This window comes from Cyanistes caeruleus, chromosome 3, assembly GCF_971803275.1.
Source record: "Cyanistes caeruleus chromosome 3, bCyaCae1.hap1.1, whole genome shotgun sequence".
In the NCBI taxonomy this organism is placed as follows: domain Eukaryota; kingdom Metazoa; phylum Chordata; class Aves; order Passeriformes; family Paridae; genus Cyanistes; species Cyanistes caeruleus.
This window is the reverse complement of record NC_141703.1, coordinates 30,661,829-30,683,872: the sequence shown is the minus strand read 5'-3', so window position 1 is coordinate 30,683,872 and position 22,044 is coordinate 30,661,829. Positions and strand designations below refer to the sequence as shown.

The window sequence follows — 22,044 nt, the reverse complement described above, 5'->3', positions numbered from 1 at the left end:
ATTTCAGTGCCAGGAGTGTGGTGAATTATAGGATTCCAGGATTTGTTAGGTGCAGACTACAGGAACCAAGCAATTGAGAGCCCGGGTCTTGGGTAAGCAGGGAGAGGGTAGCACAGGCAGAGGGGAGAACAAGCGAGCACAACCCCGATCTACTGCCAGGGTAATTTCTGCTGCAAGCCTTTGAAGGTGAAGTATGGAGGAAAATTATAAAGTCCCATTCTTCATGCAGTACTGAGGACCTGCAGAAGTCCAGTGTCAGGGGACAAATAAGATCAAAGATAAGCTTGTGTGGTTTCCTTTAATCTAAGTGAAGGCCAACTTTTGAGCTACAACAGAGAATTTCAGCGTAAAAGGTCTTATTCTAAGCAGTTTTGTGGATTAGAGGTAACTGGAAAGATGGAGACATTGGCAAGATATAGAAAAATATATAAATATGTAAATGCATAAAGGGAAGTCAAGTGTGACTCCCTTTCCTAATTGCCTAACATGATTCCCACTAGATGCATAAATTACAGCTCCTATTAACAGCCCTATGAATAATAATCAGTTTACTTTCTGGCTTGTATCTAAATATACTTTCTATATGATTTCATCTTTTATTCAGCTGTTTAAAAGCAGAACATCTAATTACAGTTCATATTAGTCTACATTAATTTTTTTTTTCCACAGAGCATGTGTGATGACTGATTTTCTAAAAACAGGCAGAATTTTTTAGCATATGGAAAAATCATGTTATTATTAATACATTCCCACATGACTCTACATTTCAATTCCCTTAATTATTTAGTCATTGCTGATTATGTCTTTTCACAATTCATTATCCGATTTCCTGCAACGTGGGCATTTTATTCATTAAGTGTCAAAACGAAGGGCCTGACCTCCAGGAAGATAATCAGGAAATAAGTGGCAGACATAAAAGGTCTGGGTTTCCCTTAAGTGCTCACTTATTTCGGTAACTGTGCCATGTTTTCAGTAAGCGGTGACAGAAGCGAAGTGTTGTTGGTAATTGCAGAAGGGCGCGGGGCTGCCAGACTGCGGGAGCTGTTTTCCCCGCGCCGCTCAGGGCAGCTGATGGGTTCTGCTGCGCGGGGACACGCGTGGGCCACACGCCAGCGCCGTGCCGCTCCCCGCGCAGCAGCCAGAGCAGCGCTGCCCTTCACGCACCTGCTGCTGCGGAGAGCGGATGGAGGGCAGAGCGGCTGCTTGGCGCTCCGCTACTCGCACCAACCGCAACGCTGGGGACTTGGCAAGCTATCGCCAGCCTCAAGGGGCTCCTGCTTCTCAGGAGACTTTCAGACCATGCTGAGTTTTGGGAAGAAATACTTCCCACTCCCTCCTGTTGAATCTGGACCTCTGCCAAAGGTAGAAAAGCCCAAGCCAGCCCAACAGGTGTGACCAAGGGTCACGTTTCCAGCCTACGGGCGAGACCACGGGTGTTTTAGGCCAGGCCTTGTGCTTCAGGCTTTCACTGGATTAAAAAGAGGTCCACACCGCACCCAGATGAAGAAGCATGTCTCTGGCCTCCTGCACGAGCCTAACCTTAGTCATAAGACAGTCTTAAAAACAGAATGTTGGTGGAAAAGCACCTGTCTATGTAAGTACTGTGCCCCAGCTTCCTGACCCTTTGCTCAGCCAACGCATTCAAAGATGAAGGAGCTCAGCGTACAGATGTGTCCCTTCTAGATTTTTCAAGCCAACAATGTAACATATGAGGAACAGGGATGTGACACCAGCACTCATTTTTTCCCTCTGCCATAGATTTTCATCAAAGTCTGTCATATCAAAAATAGCATCATAACACAGACAAATAACAATTATCCAGTACACACAAACACACACACACACACACACACACACACACACACACACACAAAGTATCAATTCCAATAAGAATTTGAGGAAGATTTAATTAGCTGCTGATAAGGTAATTTTGCAAAGTTGTGACTAAATATTTGTGGTATTTATAATATATAATGCATACATATGGGTATCCCCTTATGCGTACATGCATATATATAAAAGGCATATACCATGTTTTATTGATGGGGTTTCTATGAGCAAAAATTAATTTGGAAAGCTTAATTTGAAAAGCTTTAATCAACATCACATTAATAGACAGCAGTTTCTTAAATAGCCTCATAGCTAGACAAATACTTTGCCTAATGCCATTTCATTTTCTGCCAGCTGCATGTGATTTGCTTTTGATCTGGCATACGCTTCGTTATACATTATTAACGAGCCAAACAGCATGCCCCTGGAGTTAGCATCCTGCCCCTGCTTATTTTTTAACAAATTTCCTCTTTTATTTTGTCCCGCAGTGATTAATAGTTTCAGCTAACAGCGGCACTGTTTATGATCTGAGCCAGTGACTTCAGACCATCTTAATCTCCTGTTAGGCAGGTTTTAATTTGCTTACAAGTTTTTATTTATAGCACAGTATGCTCTCCATTTCATACAACAACAAAACCAAAATCTGCAAATAGCACTCCATTTCTTCTTTTAATGTTTCTGATGAACTTTTTGGGGAAAGAAAAGTCCAAGCAAGACATGAAACAGAAAATAAAAAGGCAACATGAAAAATACTTATTTTTCAGAGCTGTCTTGTTTTTTTATCCTGTCATCTGGAGACAACCTGTTGCTTCCAATGTCTCTCTGCAGCCAGATCATTTCTGGTCTGGGTTATTTCGTACCCCATGGCTGTCTGTAACCGTGCTTTTAGATGACTTGCTTATTAAAGCAGAGTCCTGTGGGGCTTCCAAAGTCCTTACTTGCAGAATTCTTATTTGTGACATGGTTGGCAGAGAAGCAGCTTTGATTCTTCTGTTAATATTACAAATATTTCCAGCTAACTTTAAGATCTATGCTGAAATGGATGACCTCTTTTCTATGTTGTTATAGCAGTTCAAAAGACTCTTTTATTAAGCCAAGTGCTGGATCATTATTGGTTTTTATTGTGCTGTAGTTTTGTCTAATATCAGAAGGAAATGATTTGAGGTGAGAGATAAAACAGCAAATGGATTTAGTTATCAAAAACTTTATGGTATCTTAGCTTCCTGCAGGAGTAGTCTGAATAGATCTTCTTGGAAGGATTTGTATTTTGTTCTAAGAAAAAACTGTATACCCATTACAATGCTCTCCATCACATGGGCAGTGCCAACTTTGCTTTAACAAATACTGAGTGAGGAGGAGACCAGGTGCCTACAGAGCCCAGACAGAATGACACAGAACTGAGGTCACAGGGTTAAGATCTACCATGCCACTATCCCAGAGAGTCCATAGAGTCATCCTACAAAATTCTGCATTTCTAGTGCCTAGAAATTTTATCTTTTGATTCCCTTTTGCACCATAATGAACTAAACACCAGACTTTTCTACATGGGAAAAATAATGGGCAATATCTAATATTTTGTATAGGGGAGAGAAAAGCAGTAAAGGTCACAGGAATAGTTTAGGAGATTTGTGGTTGATTACACAGGGAGGGAGACAATTCTGCACTGCTCTGAGGAAGGAAGAGATTGAGCTTATTCTGGTTCTCTGGATATAGAAGAAATAGGTGCCAGGATCCACCTGCTTCCTCCCACTTTTCAATTCTCCAGTATTGTGTCTGCTTTTGTCTTTCTTGCACATATTTTAGGCCAGTAATTTTTCACCCTCACTCACTGGTTCCTATTCCTAAAGTCAAAACTGAGCATGCCATTATGGCTCCTGAGTTTGTCTCACTCACTTTGACAGATAGTTTTTCATGTTCTTGATTTGTTCCCAAAGGCAGATCATCCCTGTGGACTGACTCTATGTTTATGTCCTCCAACTACCTTTTAAACATTGTCATCCAAATGGTTCATGGTCAATCATAACCTTGTTGTACTATTACTTGTTTCTGGCTCTCTTCCTTGTTGAAAATTTTCCTATTCACCACTTCTCAACAACAAAATTTAATCCATTTTAGCTTTAGTTAAGAAATTAATTTTAGCAAAGAGATTGAGATCCCTTTGCAGTCAGTGAGGAGAAAGGCATCTTCAGAGGCTAATTTGTCCCATCCTCTCTCCTGCAACTATGTAGGGAGATTAAATTCCTAACTTAGATCAGATGCCTATCTTCAGATAACAACAAGATGAGATAAATTCCATCTCAACTCATCATGTAATATCCGCACCGTAAAAGAAAATCTTATTTTATATGCTTTCATTTACTTTAGACTTAGGTAAACCTGTGTAATTCTACATGTCATGCTTAGAACAATGAACATGTTACTAACCTCACTTTTACAAATTCAGTAGTAAACTATCAGCTTGTGCAGAACCAGAGAGATGCGTAATAAATGTTACAAGAACAGCTTTAGGCATTGCATATTAATAGCTGTAGTAAGGATTGACTTGCAGAGCCTTAGTTTTATGATCAGCAACAAGATAATTAGTAAAATTATCCTGCAAATTCATTATCCTCATTCCTTCCACTTGTGCATTTTATTCATTACATATCAAAATGAGGAGCCTTGCCTCCAGACAGATAATCAGAATGTGTCAGACACAAAAGGTCTGAACTTTCTTAAATATGCTTTGGTAAATGTGACCTTAAGTAGTCTCTATGATACCAAGGAATTTACAGTCATTATTCCAAAAAGAAGAAACCCTATAATTTTACAGAGAAATGCAGTTGTATATTTTGTAGGCTTTCTCACACCTTAATTCTATTTTGAGATAAATGACTTCAACACTGGATAGTTCAGGAACAGAGTAATTTCCTTCTGGCTTAGTCTGAATTCCCCTGCAGAGCTGTACTTTGCTTTCCATGATCCTTGTCCTCCCACTGCTTAGATCCATAACCCAGCTGAACTACACTGGGATTCTCTTCAACCTATACATCCAGGGGATTTGGGGTTGAAACTAGGGTGCAGGAAAGTTGTGTGGACTGATTTATGCAGGTCTGCTGCCCTGCCGTACAGACAAGACCCATCTAGAAATGTGGGATCAGAAGGACCTCTTGGCCACCACCAGTTTAGATGGAGTCAGATGAATCAACAGTACTCTCATACAACAAGCATCTCATTTTGCAGACCTTTATAACATTTCACATCTTAGATTTGAGGTTCTTGCTCAAATCCCTCCTGCTCAGAACTAACACAAAGCATTCAGCTGTCAGTGCTGAGTCTGTTTTGCATGAGGTGCTCCCACTGGCTGTGTCTGACCCTGAACTTGGGGCTGGGTCCTGCTCCTTCTCAGTTCTCACAGGACTCAGCAAACAGGAGGAGGCAGCAGCATGAGCGTGACTCACAGCAGGAGCCTGACTTGTTCTACACAAAAAAACTGCAGTGCTTGGCTGGACTGACCCTGAACCTGTCCCACCTGGACAGAGAAACAGCAACAGAGCAATGGAGAGAGCTGGTGAGGAATGCTAGGGTGGATGGGTGTATGATCAGTTATATTTTCCCTTTTACTTCTGTTGGCTTCAACACTTGATTTTCCTTATCTTTATCTCAAAAAAAAATGCTTCATTTTCATTTACTTTAACACATTTTAAGTTGGAGGATTCTGAAAGTGCTTTTATTTTGGGATATGAGCTTCATAAAAATGCATCTGCCAAGCCAACAATGCTTTAAAATCCTCGGTTTGTATTTTAAAGACACCTAAGTTTGTACTTGTAAGATTTGACTTGAAACATGGCCCTAGAAATTTAGCAAGAGTGGTATCTTTTGTGAGGATACATTGCAATAGATCACATAATCATGGTTTCACCACAACTAAGTACTTCTTGCTGGCCCTAAATCCTGAATGTTTCCTATGGTGTACTCTGCGTAATAATTCAATGGCTCTCGTCCAAAATATAGGCACTTGAACAGCAGAACAAGATGCAATCGTGGATCAAACCACTTCTGCTTGTGTTGAGCTTACTAGTACTCACACTATTTAGCTGGCATGGCTTTTGAATTATCTTTTTCCAGGTGAAGCATGTGAGAAAGGACACCAAAACCAAACACCCCAGGTCTGTGTCTATCTAAGCTGAGAAATCCCTTCACTTGCTCATCCAAGCCATGGTCTCTGCTGGCAAAGATGGACAGATACACAGGTAAGAAACCAGAATCCTGCTAGTTTGTTTTAAATCTGAACTCACTGAAATTATCAAAGCAAAAACAAAACCAAAAACCAAACAACCCTCCCCCCCAGAAAAACAAAACAAAAAACCAAACTAACAAAAGACCCAAACAAAAACCCGAGCACCACAACAAACTCTCCACCCACCCCCAAAAAAAACCAACCCAAAACAAACAAACAAACAAGAAAAACAAGAAAAACTAGAAAGAAGAAAATAAATCCGTGAAAGCTTAGATGACAAGATATGGAAAGGTACATACACCACAGAAAAAATAACTGATAGGGAACATCTTTAACAGAAGGGAATGTTTGATGATTTGGGGAATCTGCCTATGTATAATTTATGAATTCCTTATGGCTGTTTTTTACTATGTAATGCTTTATACTCCGTATGCTAAGAAGACAAGGAAAAGAAGTTAATGTCTGTGCATGAGAAGGCTGATAGCTAAAGATTATCAACACCTGAATAGATTTTACCCAAGGAAAATAAAAGGTTAAGGGCCATGTTTTTTTCCCTGCCTCTCCAGAGGGGTCTAGATGTGAATAGTGGAAAATCCCAGACAAGTGAAAAAAGATATCAGATACTAATCCTGAGTCTTAAAAAAAAAAAAATCACAGAGCCTAAGTGACTCCTGTGAGACTCCAAGGACCCAGAGACAAAGGCAGCTTGTTTAGGAGAAGAGAGCCTGGAGGCAGCTCTCTGAGCAGAGAGACACCAGGGAGGATGAAAGATGCTGCTGCCTGGGAGGGGAGAGAGAGGGAAAGCCAGGCTGAGCCTGGAAGACAGGGTGGAAATGTCATCTTCAGATGCAAGGGAGCTGAGGAGTGACAGCAAAAACGATGGGAAAATTTAGATAGGGAAAAGTGTGCAGATCTTTTATTGCTTTGTGTGGAGATATACTCTGCTTCTCTCTCTAATGGGGAAAAGGCCCAATCACCTATTTTTTTGGAAAGCCTGCAGAACCAACAGTGGTCACAGAGCCTGGACAAAGCGATGCACACAGTGTGTGTGCACACAGCCTCCTTAGGCTAAGGCAAGCCTGCATGCTGCTTGCCCTGTGAGGTAGGTGAGGTAGGCCCACAGACAGCAGGATTGAACATTGTCCATGTACTTGGAAAAAGCTTGAAGTGGCTGAAGTAAAAAACCAAGCTCATGTCTCTGCTCCCAGGAAAAATTTTCTTCAAGCATTGTCCTTCTTATGCTGTGAGGCGGCTGCAGCTTCGAGCTTTCTCATCTGATGAGCACGAGAGAGAACCAGCTGCTGCAGCAGCAACTATATTTAGCAGTTTATTCTGCTATTGATGCACATATACCTGGTACCCCTTGCCTACAACGAGAATTATTCTGACAAACCACAAGGAGAGCAGGCCTTTCAGGATTCAGTTCATATTAACCAAATTTCTGAAGAAAATTACCCTCTTTTTGTCCACGCTAGATTATTCCAGCTTTTCATTAATACTCATTAAGTTTTTAAGGGCTGGCATTTTTAGCAAAAAATAGTTTTCAGTGACAGAAAAAAGCCACCCAGATAAATGGAGAAAATGTTTACTCAATTTAATAGGCATGATTTTCTCTTTTGGTGCTCAATTCAAAACCAGGATCTGAAGTCAACAAAGGTTGGATCAGGGTCTACAATTTTTTTTAATTGGGCTCCTTTCATTTACATTGGAATACTCTGAAAATGCAGGCCTATAATGAACCATTACATATGCATACATGCAGTATGAGAAAAATTAATAATGTCTTGGATTTGCTCAGTATTTATTCAGCATTCATGAGTAAATAACAAATAACTTGATAATATTAATGAAAAAAAAATCCTGTGGAAAACCCACACAGCTGGAGAGTAACTTTTTTATTGCGTGAAGCCCACTTTCTCTCCCACCAAGCTATTGTCATTACTCTGAATCACTTTTTTTTCCTCCAAGGGTAAAGTGACAGGCTTGCACTTTCTATATAAAATGTCATGGTTTTTAACAGAAGCTTGTATGAAAGCCCTTTTATGTCTGTGTGACTTTAAGTATAGTCAACATTATTGCAAAAAATATATTTTTTAATTAAATTAATTTTGTTGGCAAAAATTAAATTTTCAGAAACTGTCAGAAATGTGATTTTTTTATCACCATCTTCATTATAATCTGTAAAGTGGGACTGTTTGGACAACTCAGAGGCCCATCATTTCAGAAAACATTAAAAATTTATACATGAAATAACTGCATAATTTCCAAGTCTCTCACTTTTGAAACCCACTTGATAGCATGTTACTTCCTAAGTTACTAAATCCTAAATAACTTTAAGAATGACACGATGCACCATACACAGTAAATGGCATTTAGCACTAATCATAAAGGACAAATACTGTGTCATTCTGGTTGGTCAAAACTTGATTGGTATTCAGTCTCTCTTAAAGTATGCTATTAACATTACTGCAGACAAGTGGTTGTGCATGTTCTTGTATTTCCTTCAAAACCAAATTTTACCTCTCATATTTTCAAAGAACTACCCCACCCAGTATGTCTCGAGGGCAGACAACTACAATGGCAAAAATATGCCAAAATATACATAGAATTTAAAATGTTAGAGATCTTCAACCACATTTTTTTTGCCGTGTGGCTAGTACTGTATTGTCCAAAGTCTTTGCATTTTTGCACAAGTCAGGAAGAAAACACAGAACATTAGACTGCATCCCTCCTAACACAGTGAGGGGATCACACCTGAGTGCTGGCCCACAGCCATTCATAGCATTGAATCACTGACAGCAGCACAGTTTTGACTGGGGCCAGCTCTTGCAAAGAAAAACCCTGTGTGCCTGGGGTCTCTCCCAACAGGGAGCATGGGTGAAGCCACTCTGCTGCATGGCTGTAAGAGAGCTTAGCTTTTTGGGCACGAGCCATGCAATGCTGATTAGCCTCAGGCAAAGAGAACACTTATTAGTCCATTTTACTTATTAGTACAGACATTGCAATAGAATATTCTTGAAAGTGATTTAATTTCCTTTTATTAGACTCCTCTTTTCTCCCACAATTTCCTTAAAGTCTTTCTGCCATGTGAAACTAACTGCTAACTCATGTGTTGCTCCTAAATATGATTAAATAAGATTAACAAAAGAATACTTGTCTCAGCTCCAAAATTAGGAAAGCTGCCTCTCAGACATAAACAGAGAGCTTGTGCGACCTGGGTCAGACCAAAATGTGACAGTGGTGGGAGGGTTCCCACTGATCATCTCCAGTTGTGGAAAATCAGGCACCACAGAGGAATTTCCTAGATATAAGAGAATGTCTACTGAAAATATTAGTGTAGGAGACAGGAAAAGGTGCATGGCCAAGCAACTTGTGCAGTGTCGGCCAGTGAAACCCACACCTCCAACTAAGGCAGGTTTTCAGAGACACAGCTCAAGGAGGGGATGGCAGTAGTTCTGTCACCCTGCAGGCTCACAGGGCAAACCAGGGCTGACTCTGTAGGTGTCAGGGACTCTGGGGCAATGACTGCTTGGCTTTGCAGCCCAGAGCACAGGGAGTATGGGCTCTGCCTCTCCATTACTCCATAGCCATCCCTGGAAACATGGCAGAGCAAATAGGATTGCTACTTGGGATAGACAGACAATTTAACAGCATCTAGTTACATTCTCTGGTCAGTTCCTTAAGGCCTGTTTAATCAAGGAGGAAACCAGTGTCACCATAGGGTTTACTGAAGGGCTCTGTCATCTCAAGTCACACCTCCCTGTGGTTTCAGTTTGTTTTGTGTCAGTCTTACCAAGGGGGAAGAAAGTCAGTTTTTCTCTAAAGACAGCAGCTGAAGGCTCAAGCCCCAAGCTCACAGTAGTGCAGACACCTGCTATTGCCAGATTTTATTCTTATTTTGTTAGGATTGGTAATACAGATCCTTTCTGGTATTATTTTGGTATTAATTTTGTTGGCCTCAGAGGAGCTGTGGCTGGCCTATCCAAAATGAGGATCTATCTGGCTCTTTGCCCTTAATAACAAGGAAACATTTCTCTGTATTGGAACAAGATGGTGATTCTGCATTTCCCCCCAGCTTTGTGAAACACTATAAATAGAGGGAAAAATAAAGTAAGTATTTTACTGTATTATTTTTGCATAACAGAGAAGATGGAGAATTCATTCTGGATTCTCTCTTGCTTTGTCAAATAACAGGCTATATACAGTTGCTACAAAACAGAAATTTTTACAATTAATTCTGCCAGATTAGCACTGTAGTGTTTCATTTTTATACAGACCTGACTTTCCCTAACACAAAGGCTTTGCACACCAGCTACTCGAGTTCTAAAAGGAATACATGTCTCTTTTGTCTGTAGCACCCTATTCAGTTCAAAAAAGGCTTTGCTGCATTTGAAAATGTCAGTGCCCCAGCACATGGGTGGCTAATGGCACAGAGTGTGCCTCCACATCCTGCACTGGCACCTGAAGACTGAAAGACAGATTACCTTTGAGTGGTGTCAGTTCTAAGTTATAGTCCCACTTACAAGTTTCTAGCTTGATCTCCTATTTCTGCTAAAAGATTTAGAGTTTTTGTCTTTTTGAGGTGGTATTTATTAACTGACATCAAGATTTACTATGTAGAAGTTTTAAATATACAGCATACTTAAAACCTCAGATCCCTTTGAGACGGTATTTTTAACAAAAACAGTGGAAGCAGCAAAAATCCAAGAGTGACAATTCAGGGGAACAGCTGATGTACAACTAATTTATGGTTGACTGACATTACCACTGTTAGTGTAGCATTTTGTGCATTTTACATGGTGTTCTGTACCTCAGATTCTATCTGCTAAGGGTCAAGGAAGAAATATTTACATGTCTAGGTTTAAAATGTTGGCTGTGAAGGTTTACTGACAGTTGAAAACCACAATGTGGGCAATATAAAGGATGTGCCATGCATGGTGGCGAAACTAGGAGCGGGTTCCATTCAGACAAGCTAACAGTAAGTAACAAATCACCTGGAGCGGGACTCTGACGATCTGAGAAAGCACAAAAAGGGACAAAATGCGTGACAAGTAAGCAATCTCCCTCAAGACTTTTGGATGGAGAAAGACCCTGGCTTAAGCAGATACACAGAGATAGTCCTAGGTACCACATAGAGGGTATGTCCTAGAATTTTCATGGTGTGGGTCAAGGGGATGGTGGTGTACACAGGTATGGCTCTTTGTAATCACTGCAGCTTATGAGGGCAAAGACAAAGTATCTTTAGCTCTGGTACTGCTGCTAATTTTGCTCTAACAGCACAAGGTACCTTATGGACTGCTCATTCTCACTGAGAAGCTGGAGAAGCTCCAGGCAGAGCTTGCTGAAGCTCTGTGGTGCTGCTGTCCACACCACTAGCAGTACCCAGGCTGGCTGGAGGAAAGCTGACAAAGTGACTGCTCAGAAAAGCTACTGTACAGATGAGCTGGCTGTGCATGTGGTAAGAAGGGCAATGGTTATAGGTGAGTACTGCAGGTTGGATTAAACAGCTTGAAATGTGTCTTAATGTTTCTGGGATTTAGTGTCTTGAGTGAAATGCAGGATTTTCCAAACACTCTTGGGTATGTATGATTTTTTATTTATTTGAGTAAGAAAGACAAAAAGAACAATACTGAAGAAATGCAACAAATGGTCTACATCAGCCAAAATAATGCTTTAATTGCTCGGGAATTTAGGATACTAAAAGCAAAGCCATGTGTGGAAGTTCTTCTGATAGACTGCAATGAAAAAAAGTGATATTTTATGCATCTGATAAATTATTTAACATGATTCTGACACTTTGGAGTACTTCTGTATTCAATGAGACTAATCAAGTGTCTGCAAACTGGGGCTGCTTATAAGCCTTCATACCTTCTCTCTCCTTCACCATCTCTCTTTTGCCTGAAGTTGTGTTCCTCCAGAAACTTTTCTGGGATTTTCCCAGCAGGTTCAGTCCCAACAGCTAATGAGAATTTCTCCACAAAGGTGCTGGTGTGAGGCTGGCCTTCTCTCCTCCCTCTTAATGCTGCCCAGCAGTTTCTTCCCAGCAGTGAGACTGCAAAGAAACGCTCAGCTAGTGCAGAGGCAGCTATTGCACGAGTGCTGTGCAGCAAAGTGGGTCTCATTCCACCTGCAGGGTTTTCTCTCTGCTTTGGAAAGCAACAGGAGTGTTTAGAAATATACCACTGATTACCATATTTGTGTTCTGTAATTCTTCACGTGTCCGACTCCACCAGGAGCTTAACTGCAGCCAGTGGGATCTTACAGTCATTAACATTTACAAGGCAGCAGTTCACAGTTGTTGAACTAACAACCTACCTCTAAGAAACTGATTTTTCTCCCCTCTAAGTATTGACACGTGCTCCACTGACTGTGATGCTTATTCACAGTGACAGTGTGTTTGGTAGAATTTCATGTTTTCACAGGATTTGTCTTGTGCAGACAGTTTCTAATTTACCTCTGCTCTTGTTTTAATTCAATCAGCTGATGGAGTGCAGCTGATCTCATGGCACATATGGCTGTTCACATTTGAAAAAAGGCCCTGAATATTTGATGGGTCGATCCTTTCTGCTAAAGAATTAGTAAGACTGCTAATGAACCAAGGGATCCCAAGTGGGGAAGGAAAAAAATACAGAATTAGATTCTGTTTACATTCTTTTTTCTTTTTTTTAAAATGTTGCTCAAATAAGAAGTGCAGTGCTTTACACACTCTGATTAGATTCACAGGGTAGAGAGAGTCAAGTAAATCACTTATCAAAGCCATCACCCTTAAAATGTAATTTTCGTAAGTGGATGTCCTGTGGCCATGAGGAGTCACAACCTATTTCAAGGCCATCTGTGGGTGCTTATCTCCCTGCACAGGAGGTTCATGGCACCAAGAAGAGTTGTCCTTCACTGGGGCGGATGTTCACAGCTGGAGTTCGTGTTTTTCACTGCCTCCCAATGGCTTTTTCTATCGCCTCTGAAGGAAAATATCTGTCCTCCACTGCAGACCCCAACCTATCTCCCCACTGCTCCATGCCATTTCAAAGGAAGTGGCTTTTTCTGCGTTAACTGGCTCAATTTTTCTCCAGCCCTTTCTCTGCATTCCTGTTTCTCCTCCAGCTTCCTGCTGTCTTTGTATTCTGCAGCCAAACACTGTTTGCAGGCCAAACACTCGAACTATGCCTCTCTCTACCCAGTTCAATGACACCGCTCATGTCAACACAAAAAAATCCAGGGAATTCACAAGGAACCTCTTCAGTAATCAAAAGCTCAGCTTGCCTGTGTGTTTCCTTCCAACAAAGCTACCACGGCTCTAGGAAATCACAGCTAAGACTGTAAGAATAGCCAGATCAATCTCCACTTACCTTACAAATCAAGAACTGCCTGCACTCAACACACTCCCTTACCTCTTAAATCCATAACAAATACTCTCAGAGTGCATCCTGTATTGGCTGCAACAGTTAACTTAGTGGAGAGGCAGGACTCTTGTTGCTCCCATTCTTTGAAGGTACTACAGTAAAATAAATGTCTACTTTAAACTCCACTAGTAATAACAAAATACATAATTCCACACACTAATAAAGTCAAACAGAAATCATCCAAATTACTATCATAGAATCATAGACTCATTATAGAATGGTTTGGGTCAGAAGGCACCTTACAGATCTTCCAGTTCCAACCCTCCTAACAAGGGCAGGGACACCTTTCATGAGACCAGGTTTCTCAGGGCCTCACCCAACCTAGCCTTAAACATCTCCAGGGATAGGACATCCACAGCTTATCTGGACAACCTGTTACAGTGCCTCCACACTCTCAGTAAAGAGTTTCTTCCTAGTATCTGATCTAAAACTAATCTCTTTTAGTTTGAATCCACCCCCCACCCTTGTCCTGTCACTACATGTTCTTGTGGAAAGTATTTTTCCCTCCTTCTTGTCAGCCTCCTTTAGGTACTGGAAGGCTGTAATTAGGTCACCCCTAAGCCATCTCTTTTCCAGGCTGAACAATTCCAGTTGTCTCAGCCTTCACTCACAGGAGTGATGCTCCTTCCCTCTAATCACCTTTGGTTGTCTCCTCTGGACTTACTCCAAGAGGCTGATATCCTTCCTGTACTGGGGACCCCAGAACTGAAGTAATCTTGCTTAGCCAGCCTGTGTTCTAGCAAGGAAGAGAACAGGTTGGCTTTGGCAATGTCTCAGGAACTCACACAGCAACTGCTCCATGCACGGCGGAACAAAGGGTATTTGTGTACTTAGCTTTTATTTTCCACTTCAAAGTTTTCTATCATGTCCTCCACGAACAATACAAAACTTACAAGGAATTGCCTTTTAATTTTACTATCAAGAAATAAGGCTTTTCTCTCATGTTCTGACATTACATCTGTAACCTGCTCTTACTGGAGTTATTTACATTAAAGGGTCTCTTAAAAGTTTCTCTATCCTCAAAGTGTGTGCCTGCAGCTGGACAGAGAAGCCAGTACACTTTGAAGAAGCTGCTATAAATTAGTGCATGGGGTTAGATGAGGTTCAGGATTCCTGCAGTGATTATAAACTCTACAGGAGACCTTACAACAGCTCCAATCTCAACAGGGTTACTGTCTTGCTAATCAACCTCCTTCAGGACTGGAAGAGGTTCCGTGTTTCAGTACTTGGGGGCATTCTCTGGAAGCTGCAGTTCTGTGCAGAAGGATCTGTCAGTTTACAAAATCTATCGAGCTTTGATACATTTGGTAAAACAACATCCAAGAAGGCTAGACTTAAACTGTGGCAACCTGTGCTGCAGCAGACAGCAAAAGAACTATAAAATCTTGTCACAGTTAGTGTGGCATCAGATTTGGTGATTTTAAAGCCACGCCTAAATTGATTTGCAGCCCAGGTCCAGATGTTAGCTCTGGCCATGGCCACATCCTGGAACCAGAGGATGACAAGATCCATGCACAAAACTGCCTCTTCTGCCTGCCTCTTCCCCTGGGGGAAGGGAACTCAGGGAAGCAGATGGAGCAGACCTGGGGCACACTTATTACTGCCCTCGATCTTGACTGAGGAAACATGGACATGCCAGTATCTGTTTCATGGAAAAGCCACAGCCTGACTTGTGCAAGGAACACATCACCTAGAAAGAGAGGATGCTTTCTGCTTTGTGTTGTGAAAGAGATAAAATAGGACCTTAAAAAGGGTGAAACATTCCTTAAAAGGATGAACTTTAAGCACCGTCTTCCTTTTGCTGATGCTCCATACATTACGAGTGGCCCTTCTCATAATAAACACATTCCAGCAGGCCAGCCACTTTTTCCGAAGAAACACAATTGCAGCTGCTGTGGCTTTTCATTGTCTGCCTTTGGGCACCCCTGGATAGCAACTTCATATATTCTGTTTTAAAAGAAACTAAACTTTGGCTTTAGGATATGAATAGCACCTCCATAAAAACCATGGAAATGGCATCCCTTATAAACAGTCTGTTTCAGAAAAGCAGAAAATCTATGTTACAACTTCATGGATCCTCTTAGGACAAAAAGAGGGAATGGAGAGGGATGGAAATGTCTAGATGCCAGTAAATTACACAGTGAGCAGCAAAGGCACATTATTACTGTTGCTGTTGTCAGTAATTATCAGTGACAACAACCACTGAAGATCTGGATTTGTATTACGAGAGTACATAAGCACTGCTTTTGTAACACACAGCAGTTCCTTGACATAGAAAATCCACTTTTCGGTACAAAAGAGAGCAGATGGATATATCTGACCTGACAGAGTACTACAGGAAACAATTGGGACAAAAATGTTCAGGCATGAGAAACAGTGGTAGAGCTCTGACTTCACCACTGGTTTTCCACCATCCCTGGGAAAAAAGGTAAAATTAATTGATGTGAAACTTAGCAACATTTTGACATCACCAGCTAAGCTAAAGTGGGATTTAGTATGTTAGCATGGACTGGAGGCCTTACAATCAGAGACAAATAGCTGTACTTGATGTGATAGAGAAGGAGATGACAATGGTAAGATGTGAAGACAAATGTCTCTGGGCAAGATGTCAAGCCAGGAAAATGATCTGCGCAGCAGCGTGAATGGAGGTGGGAAACATTGCATTTGTCAAAAAGTAGGAAAGGATGCAGCAGCAATCAAAGTGTGTAATGAGAATTTTGGACCAAAGACTTACACCCTTGAGAATAAAGAGCTTCAGTCAGAAATACTATAGAGTAACAGCCTGGAAGATTTACGTGTAGTCTTAGACACAGAGACACAAGGGAAGCTCAGAATAGAAAGTGATGCCTAGGTTTGCAGACATGGAAGATGGGCAGATTGGTGAAGGCAGAGGTTACCCACCATGAAACTTGACTAAAGTATTTCTTGAGGAACATTCCAAAAGAAAAAAAAAGAGAGCAGCAGCTGTGTTCATGGTTTTGGAGAAAACACCTTACAATCTTCAGTCATACAGTGCATTTTTTTTCCCAGATGGGGTCTCTTATATACCCATTTTTCTCTGTGTGGAAGGAATTGTGCCTCTTCTATATTTTTGCTTAATTGCATGAGCCAAACTACAGAAACTAAAGGAGGAAAACCAGTTTCTCTGACTGTTCATTTTGAAAGCCTTGCATGAAAAGGGGAGTCTATGCATCACATCACATCATGAATTCATGGTATCTGCCACTAATTTGTAGCAAACCAGCAGGGACTGTGGCTTAGGTTTTCGACTACGCACCTGAGTCCTAACAAAGCCTACTTTGTAAATGTTAGCTAAGTAAAATCTCTGTCAGTGAAGTCATAAGCAATATATCATCATCACCTTTCGATAAACTCTTTGTCCAGTTTAAGAATTAAAAGCTGCATTTAACATATTGAGGGAGAATGGAGGAATGCCTTGAGAAACAACAGGCTTAATGCACTGGTAACCTCCAAACCAAATATTTATAACCAAGTAGTTTATAAATCATCAGAAATATTTGGGTGGTGGAACATCCAAGAGGTAGACACACATACAGTAAAAGGGAGGTTTTATCATTTCATCTACCTTGCTTTGTGTTTCAATCACTATTGCAGCAGATTTTTAAGCATTGTGAATTATTGAATTGTCATTTTTGAAAAAGAACCAAAATAACCACATGAATTAAAATATTACAGAAAAATTTCATTGTTTATAAATTTTTCTGCCACAGAAAATGATGAATATCCCAGTCGATTCAAGGCAAGATCTGTCTGGATGTGTATTAATTTGGTCTATGAAAATAAACTAGAAATTACTAAGATAAAATAAATAGTAATGAAATATGGAAATAACTACAGATTTTGCACATTGTCATTATATAATGGACATAATGAAAATAATGACATTACATAATTAAATCCAGGTGGAAAATGACCTTCCTAGACCTCCCTTCAAAATTAAGATTTTTGACAGTCATGATTAATGGAAACATGCACTTTGCATGGTTTGTAAACCTGAAACATCATTGTACATTTCAGTTTATAATTTATCCCATTATCTGCTTCTCCATGCATGAAGGTCAGCTGTACAGGCATAAAGTAGCACTGAAATCCACAGGCTTTGAAAGGTTGTTCTCACAGATTTTTCAATTATTTTTCATGAGGAAATAATTTCGCCTACTTTTTCCTTAGAAAGATGACAATCTAAAGGAGGAATATTTTAACAGCAGTCATTGCAATATTCTTGTTATTCTCTTGTCTTTTTAGAGAAAACAAAATGGGACTGGAAAAAATGATTTTTCAGGATTCCTACCCGCAATATTTCTTCAATGCAGCTGTTATCTCCTGTTCCACTGTCCTGTAAACAAAATGAGAAGACAGTTTGTTTATGTTTTAAAAAGAACTAACAAATAGGTCTGAGGACATGGTTGTCACATGAAATATATTCCAACCTCTATTACAGTTTCAAAATGAGGCCAAGTCTTTCCAGCATCTGAGAAGTTGCACTGCTTAAAATTCTCAAATTATTCCCTATCAGCACCCCAGGAAGATGCAATATTTACAGTGTTTACATATGATTGCAACATATTTCTATAAATTCAGTGGACTTGTTTCACACTACTTTTGGGTGCTGTTCCTGTAGTTTTATCTCTACTGCATTTGAGTAAGCAGATGCAAAGAAGTTATTGCATGTACATGGATCCAATGTGCATTTATTTATATTAAATAAATAACATTTTTCCACATCCTTTGTGCAGCAAAGCTCTGCAGTGACACTGTTTCTGTAAAGCCTGAGGATGTATAGCACAGAGGGGAGAGCAGAGATTGCAACACAGGCAGCAATATTGAGCATGGCACAGCAGTCCTGAGAAGCTGTGATTTCCTAAAACGCCGACTCTAAGCCCACCCATACACTGTGGGACTGAGGGCGCAGAAGAATTCCATTCCACTCTCCCAAGCAGTATGACTCACTCCAGAGCTACTCTGCAGAGGGGAAATCAGAGATTTGGCAGGGCAGCTATTCCCCTGCAGGAACCATCCAGACAGTGCCTCACCTACCTGCTCAGCCTGGGTGTTCACTGGGACCCAAACTTCTGCCAGCAAGGACGAGGCAGCGTGAGACACATATCCCCCTCCCTCCTCCTGCCCTCTGCCCACAGTTTGCTCGTACTGCCTAGCACAACCAGGAAAAGAGGGCACACTTGGATGGAGGTACTGACACCAAGGAGATGATCATCTCTTACAACTCTCCTCAAGATACAGGTGGCTGCTGCATCCAGTGAGCTGTCTGGGGATTTCATTCACCACAATGACAATCCCCTTCAAGGTGGATGTGGCTTCACTCCCTGACAATCTCCCCCAAAAAGGCTTTCTTTTTTTTGCAGAACTAACTCAGGAAGCAGGGGACTGGGGCTTGAGGTCTTCCCATGTGGGAAAGAGGGACAGAAAATAATCTATCTGGTAATTACTGTATCCAAAGAACAAGCAGAGAGGTGAGCTTGGTCCTCCCTTGTTTTCAAAAAAACCCCTGGATGTCCTGAATTTTCAAGTGTGCACCTGGAGATATATCAAAGCAATTTGTTTTTCCAAACTGCTGAGCTCTTCTCATCTGGAAACCAGACTTGTCTACCACATCTGTATTTGTGCACCCAAAAAATCATGAGACGCTTTCAAAAATGGATACCTCTGCTTACTAAAGCCAAATGATTGCACTGACCAATCTGTGCAAGTCCTGGACACTTTTACCACCACTCCCCAGTCTGAGCTGAGGGTCTGAGGAGGTCTGGATCTTCAGCTGCCTAGCGCCCACCAGCTGTGACCAAGGTCAGGAGAACAACAGCCATGCATATGCAGAAGAACAATTTATGTTTTCTAATTTTTTGTGGCTGTTGCTTCATGCCAATTCATATAAATTCGTAAGTGCTTTATTGTCTGCACTCCTGCTAAATCTTTGCTGAATATAGCCCTTGATTGTTAAACAGATGAATCACATTAACTCTTCTTGGTGAAACACAGTCCATCAGCTTTACAGTTCACTACAAATTACACCCCTGATTTCAAAGGCAAAGGTATTAAACATGTGGTGAAGTCAGACTTTGGAGAATTACTCATATGTGGTATATGGATGCTGAAGAGAAGCTGCTGCCCTGAGCAGATAGCCACGTTCCAACCTCAGCCCTGCCCCTGAGGAGCTGCAAAGCACCATGTGTGATATCCCTGTCACAGGAGCAGGAGGACAAGTGTTCATGTTGCCAGTGAACCTAGCAATATGGAGAGAAACAACAATCTGTGTCTATTTAATAATTTAAAAATTAGTATTAGATAATTGCTATTTCTCTCTTCTCTGTGGGTTTCCATCTATTTTTTCCCCCTTTCCTTCCCCAAGCCCCAGTCTTTTCACTTGTTATCCCACTAACAGAGTGTAAAGCCTTCATCCTGAGTCCCTTGTTTACAGAGCATCAAATTCACTGCCATCCTTAAGTTCTCTGTTCTAGTCTATTGCCATCTTACAGAGGAAGGGACAAGATGACCATATGCTCTTATGCTGTATAAAATACATTGAACATATGATAAAAAGATGATCTCTCTTTCTCTGCGGGGATAAAAATACTGAATGTGGATTTGGCAACAGGCTATTTCAGACTGGGATTAGGAACAAGTGTCTGCTACAAAACTAAATAACTCTCCTAGAAGTGTAGTGAAGTAAGTCTGCAAATACGCATCAGTAAGAAATTTTGCTTTCTATTACCCCAGAACTAAAACTTTAGTGTTTCTTTCTAGCCCATCATCTCTCTGGGCAGGAAGTAAAAAGTTCTAACATCTCTCTCTCAATATCATCACGCAGCCCTTCAAAGGGTGAAAAATAAGCTTGGAAACGCAAAGGCAAAGACAAGATATGTAAACCTGATATAATATTTGGGGAAACTCCCCTCAATTTCTGCATTTTCCTCTTTGTTTTTCATCTCTTAAGTGTCAAATATAAATGCCTTGTTTTATTTTTGCTTTGAATACTTACAAAGATCTTAGCACTACTGTTGGTATCAAACTTTCTAGAACATCCACTACATCTCTACTGGCGTTACAGAGGAGCATGGGCTGTCATGGAACCTGGCAAACTTCGTGGCCATTTTTTTTAACTTGAAAAATAAAAAAAAAAGTATATCTAAAGGCTGGCAAATGTTTCTCGGGATCTGAATGAAAAGAAGGGACTGCATTAGCTGCAGGGAACAAGCAGCACGGAGCCCTTGTCACGCTATTTGCTCGGGTGGACATCCCCACGCGGGCACTCTTGCGCTGGTGCCGGCTGTGTGACGCAGCCCCTGCGTAAGGCTGATGTCGGCACTGCTGGCAGGCTCTGCAAAGTCTCAACAGACACAGGACATTTGTGCAATAGACCTTTCAGTTATTGTTTTTTTCCGATTTCGATTATTTGTTTTTTAAATTCAAATTAAAACCAAATAAGCATTTTGAGGCTGCTGCCGCAAGCTAAGCGGAGGAAGCTGCTCCCCTGTGTTTGTTCTGACACTGATGATCCCGTCTCGTTTGTCTCCCTTTCTGTTTCGCAATCTGTCATAACAAACTTGCCTCACTGAAACTCCAGCGGACCATCAGCGAAATTCTGGCAAGTCTTGGGGACCTGTCAGGGAAAGCGGGCTCAGCCTCCTCCCCTCGGATGCTGCGGCGCCAGCCCGGTCCCCCAGCAGAGCCCGCGGAACGCCGAGCGCGCTCTGGCAGGAGGATGCGAGGAGCTGCCGCCGAGGATAACGGCAGCGGCTGCTCAGGAAACAGCCGGGAGCGCCGTGCTGCTGATAACACGAGCAGCTAATTACCATGCAAAGCACAGAGAACTGTAAGAAACAAGGCTGACTAAAGGCTACATAGCATTCTTGGGAAACAGGGTGTCATTTCAAAAAAAAAGCTACCTCTGTACACATTTTATTTCAGAACATTATTTTTGATTCTCTTACTAAGAGCATTCACATGGAAATACATAAAGAAACCTCTCTGAAAGGAATTGCCTATCTTGTGATACTTCTCCCTTCTTTCAAATCTTTATGTCGAGGAAAGAAAGGAAAATACTCTGCAAGTATCTATTTCCATTTTAGCCCAAAAGATTTTTATGATGCAAGCTTTTGGTGTTGTCATTATTTGCACTGTGCTAGGTGTTTTTACAAAGTGTCCAGAAGTTACTGGATTTTTGTCTCCTGTACCAATTAGGTATGAGTATGATCTCCAGAAGCCTGAGGTACATACTCATCCTCTTCCCCTCAGATGGAACCAGGCTGGTTGTGTCACCCCCAGCCAGCAGCATGACAGCGACCACCCCATGTCCTCCCCACACTGCACAGACACAGCACAGCACTGCTCACTGTGGGGCTGCACCATTTCCCAGGGGCCTGAAAGGATGCTTCAGGCACTGAATACAGGCAAGCAATAACCTAAATCTGCGATGAAACGAAACAGGAAAAAAGGGGGGAAAAAATCCCAAGAGATTGATGGACCTTAATCTAAAAGCATATTAGAGATGCTTCTTTGCCAGACAACACACACACATGCACATATACAACATTTTCTATGCAATCCATTTGCTAAAAA

General features: G+C 41.3%; 1 protein-coding gene across 2 annotated transcripts in view; it reads right to left on the bottom strand.

Moving 5' to 3' along the window:
- AFF3 (ALF transcription elongation factor 3) overlaps positions 1-22,044 on the bottom strand; it is a 318,055-nt gene that overhangs the window by 153,579 nt on the left and 142,432 nt on the right. For both annotated transcript variants that reach the window (XM_086880460.1, XM_086880462.1), the window contains exon 4: positions 17,762-17,806. In XM_086880460.1, coding sequence (XP_086736586.1) covers positions 17,762-17,806 — 45 coding nt within the window. The remainder of the gene's footprint in view (positions 1-17,761; positions 17,807-22,044) is intronic.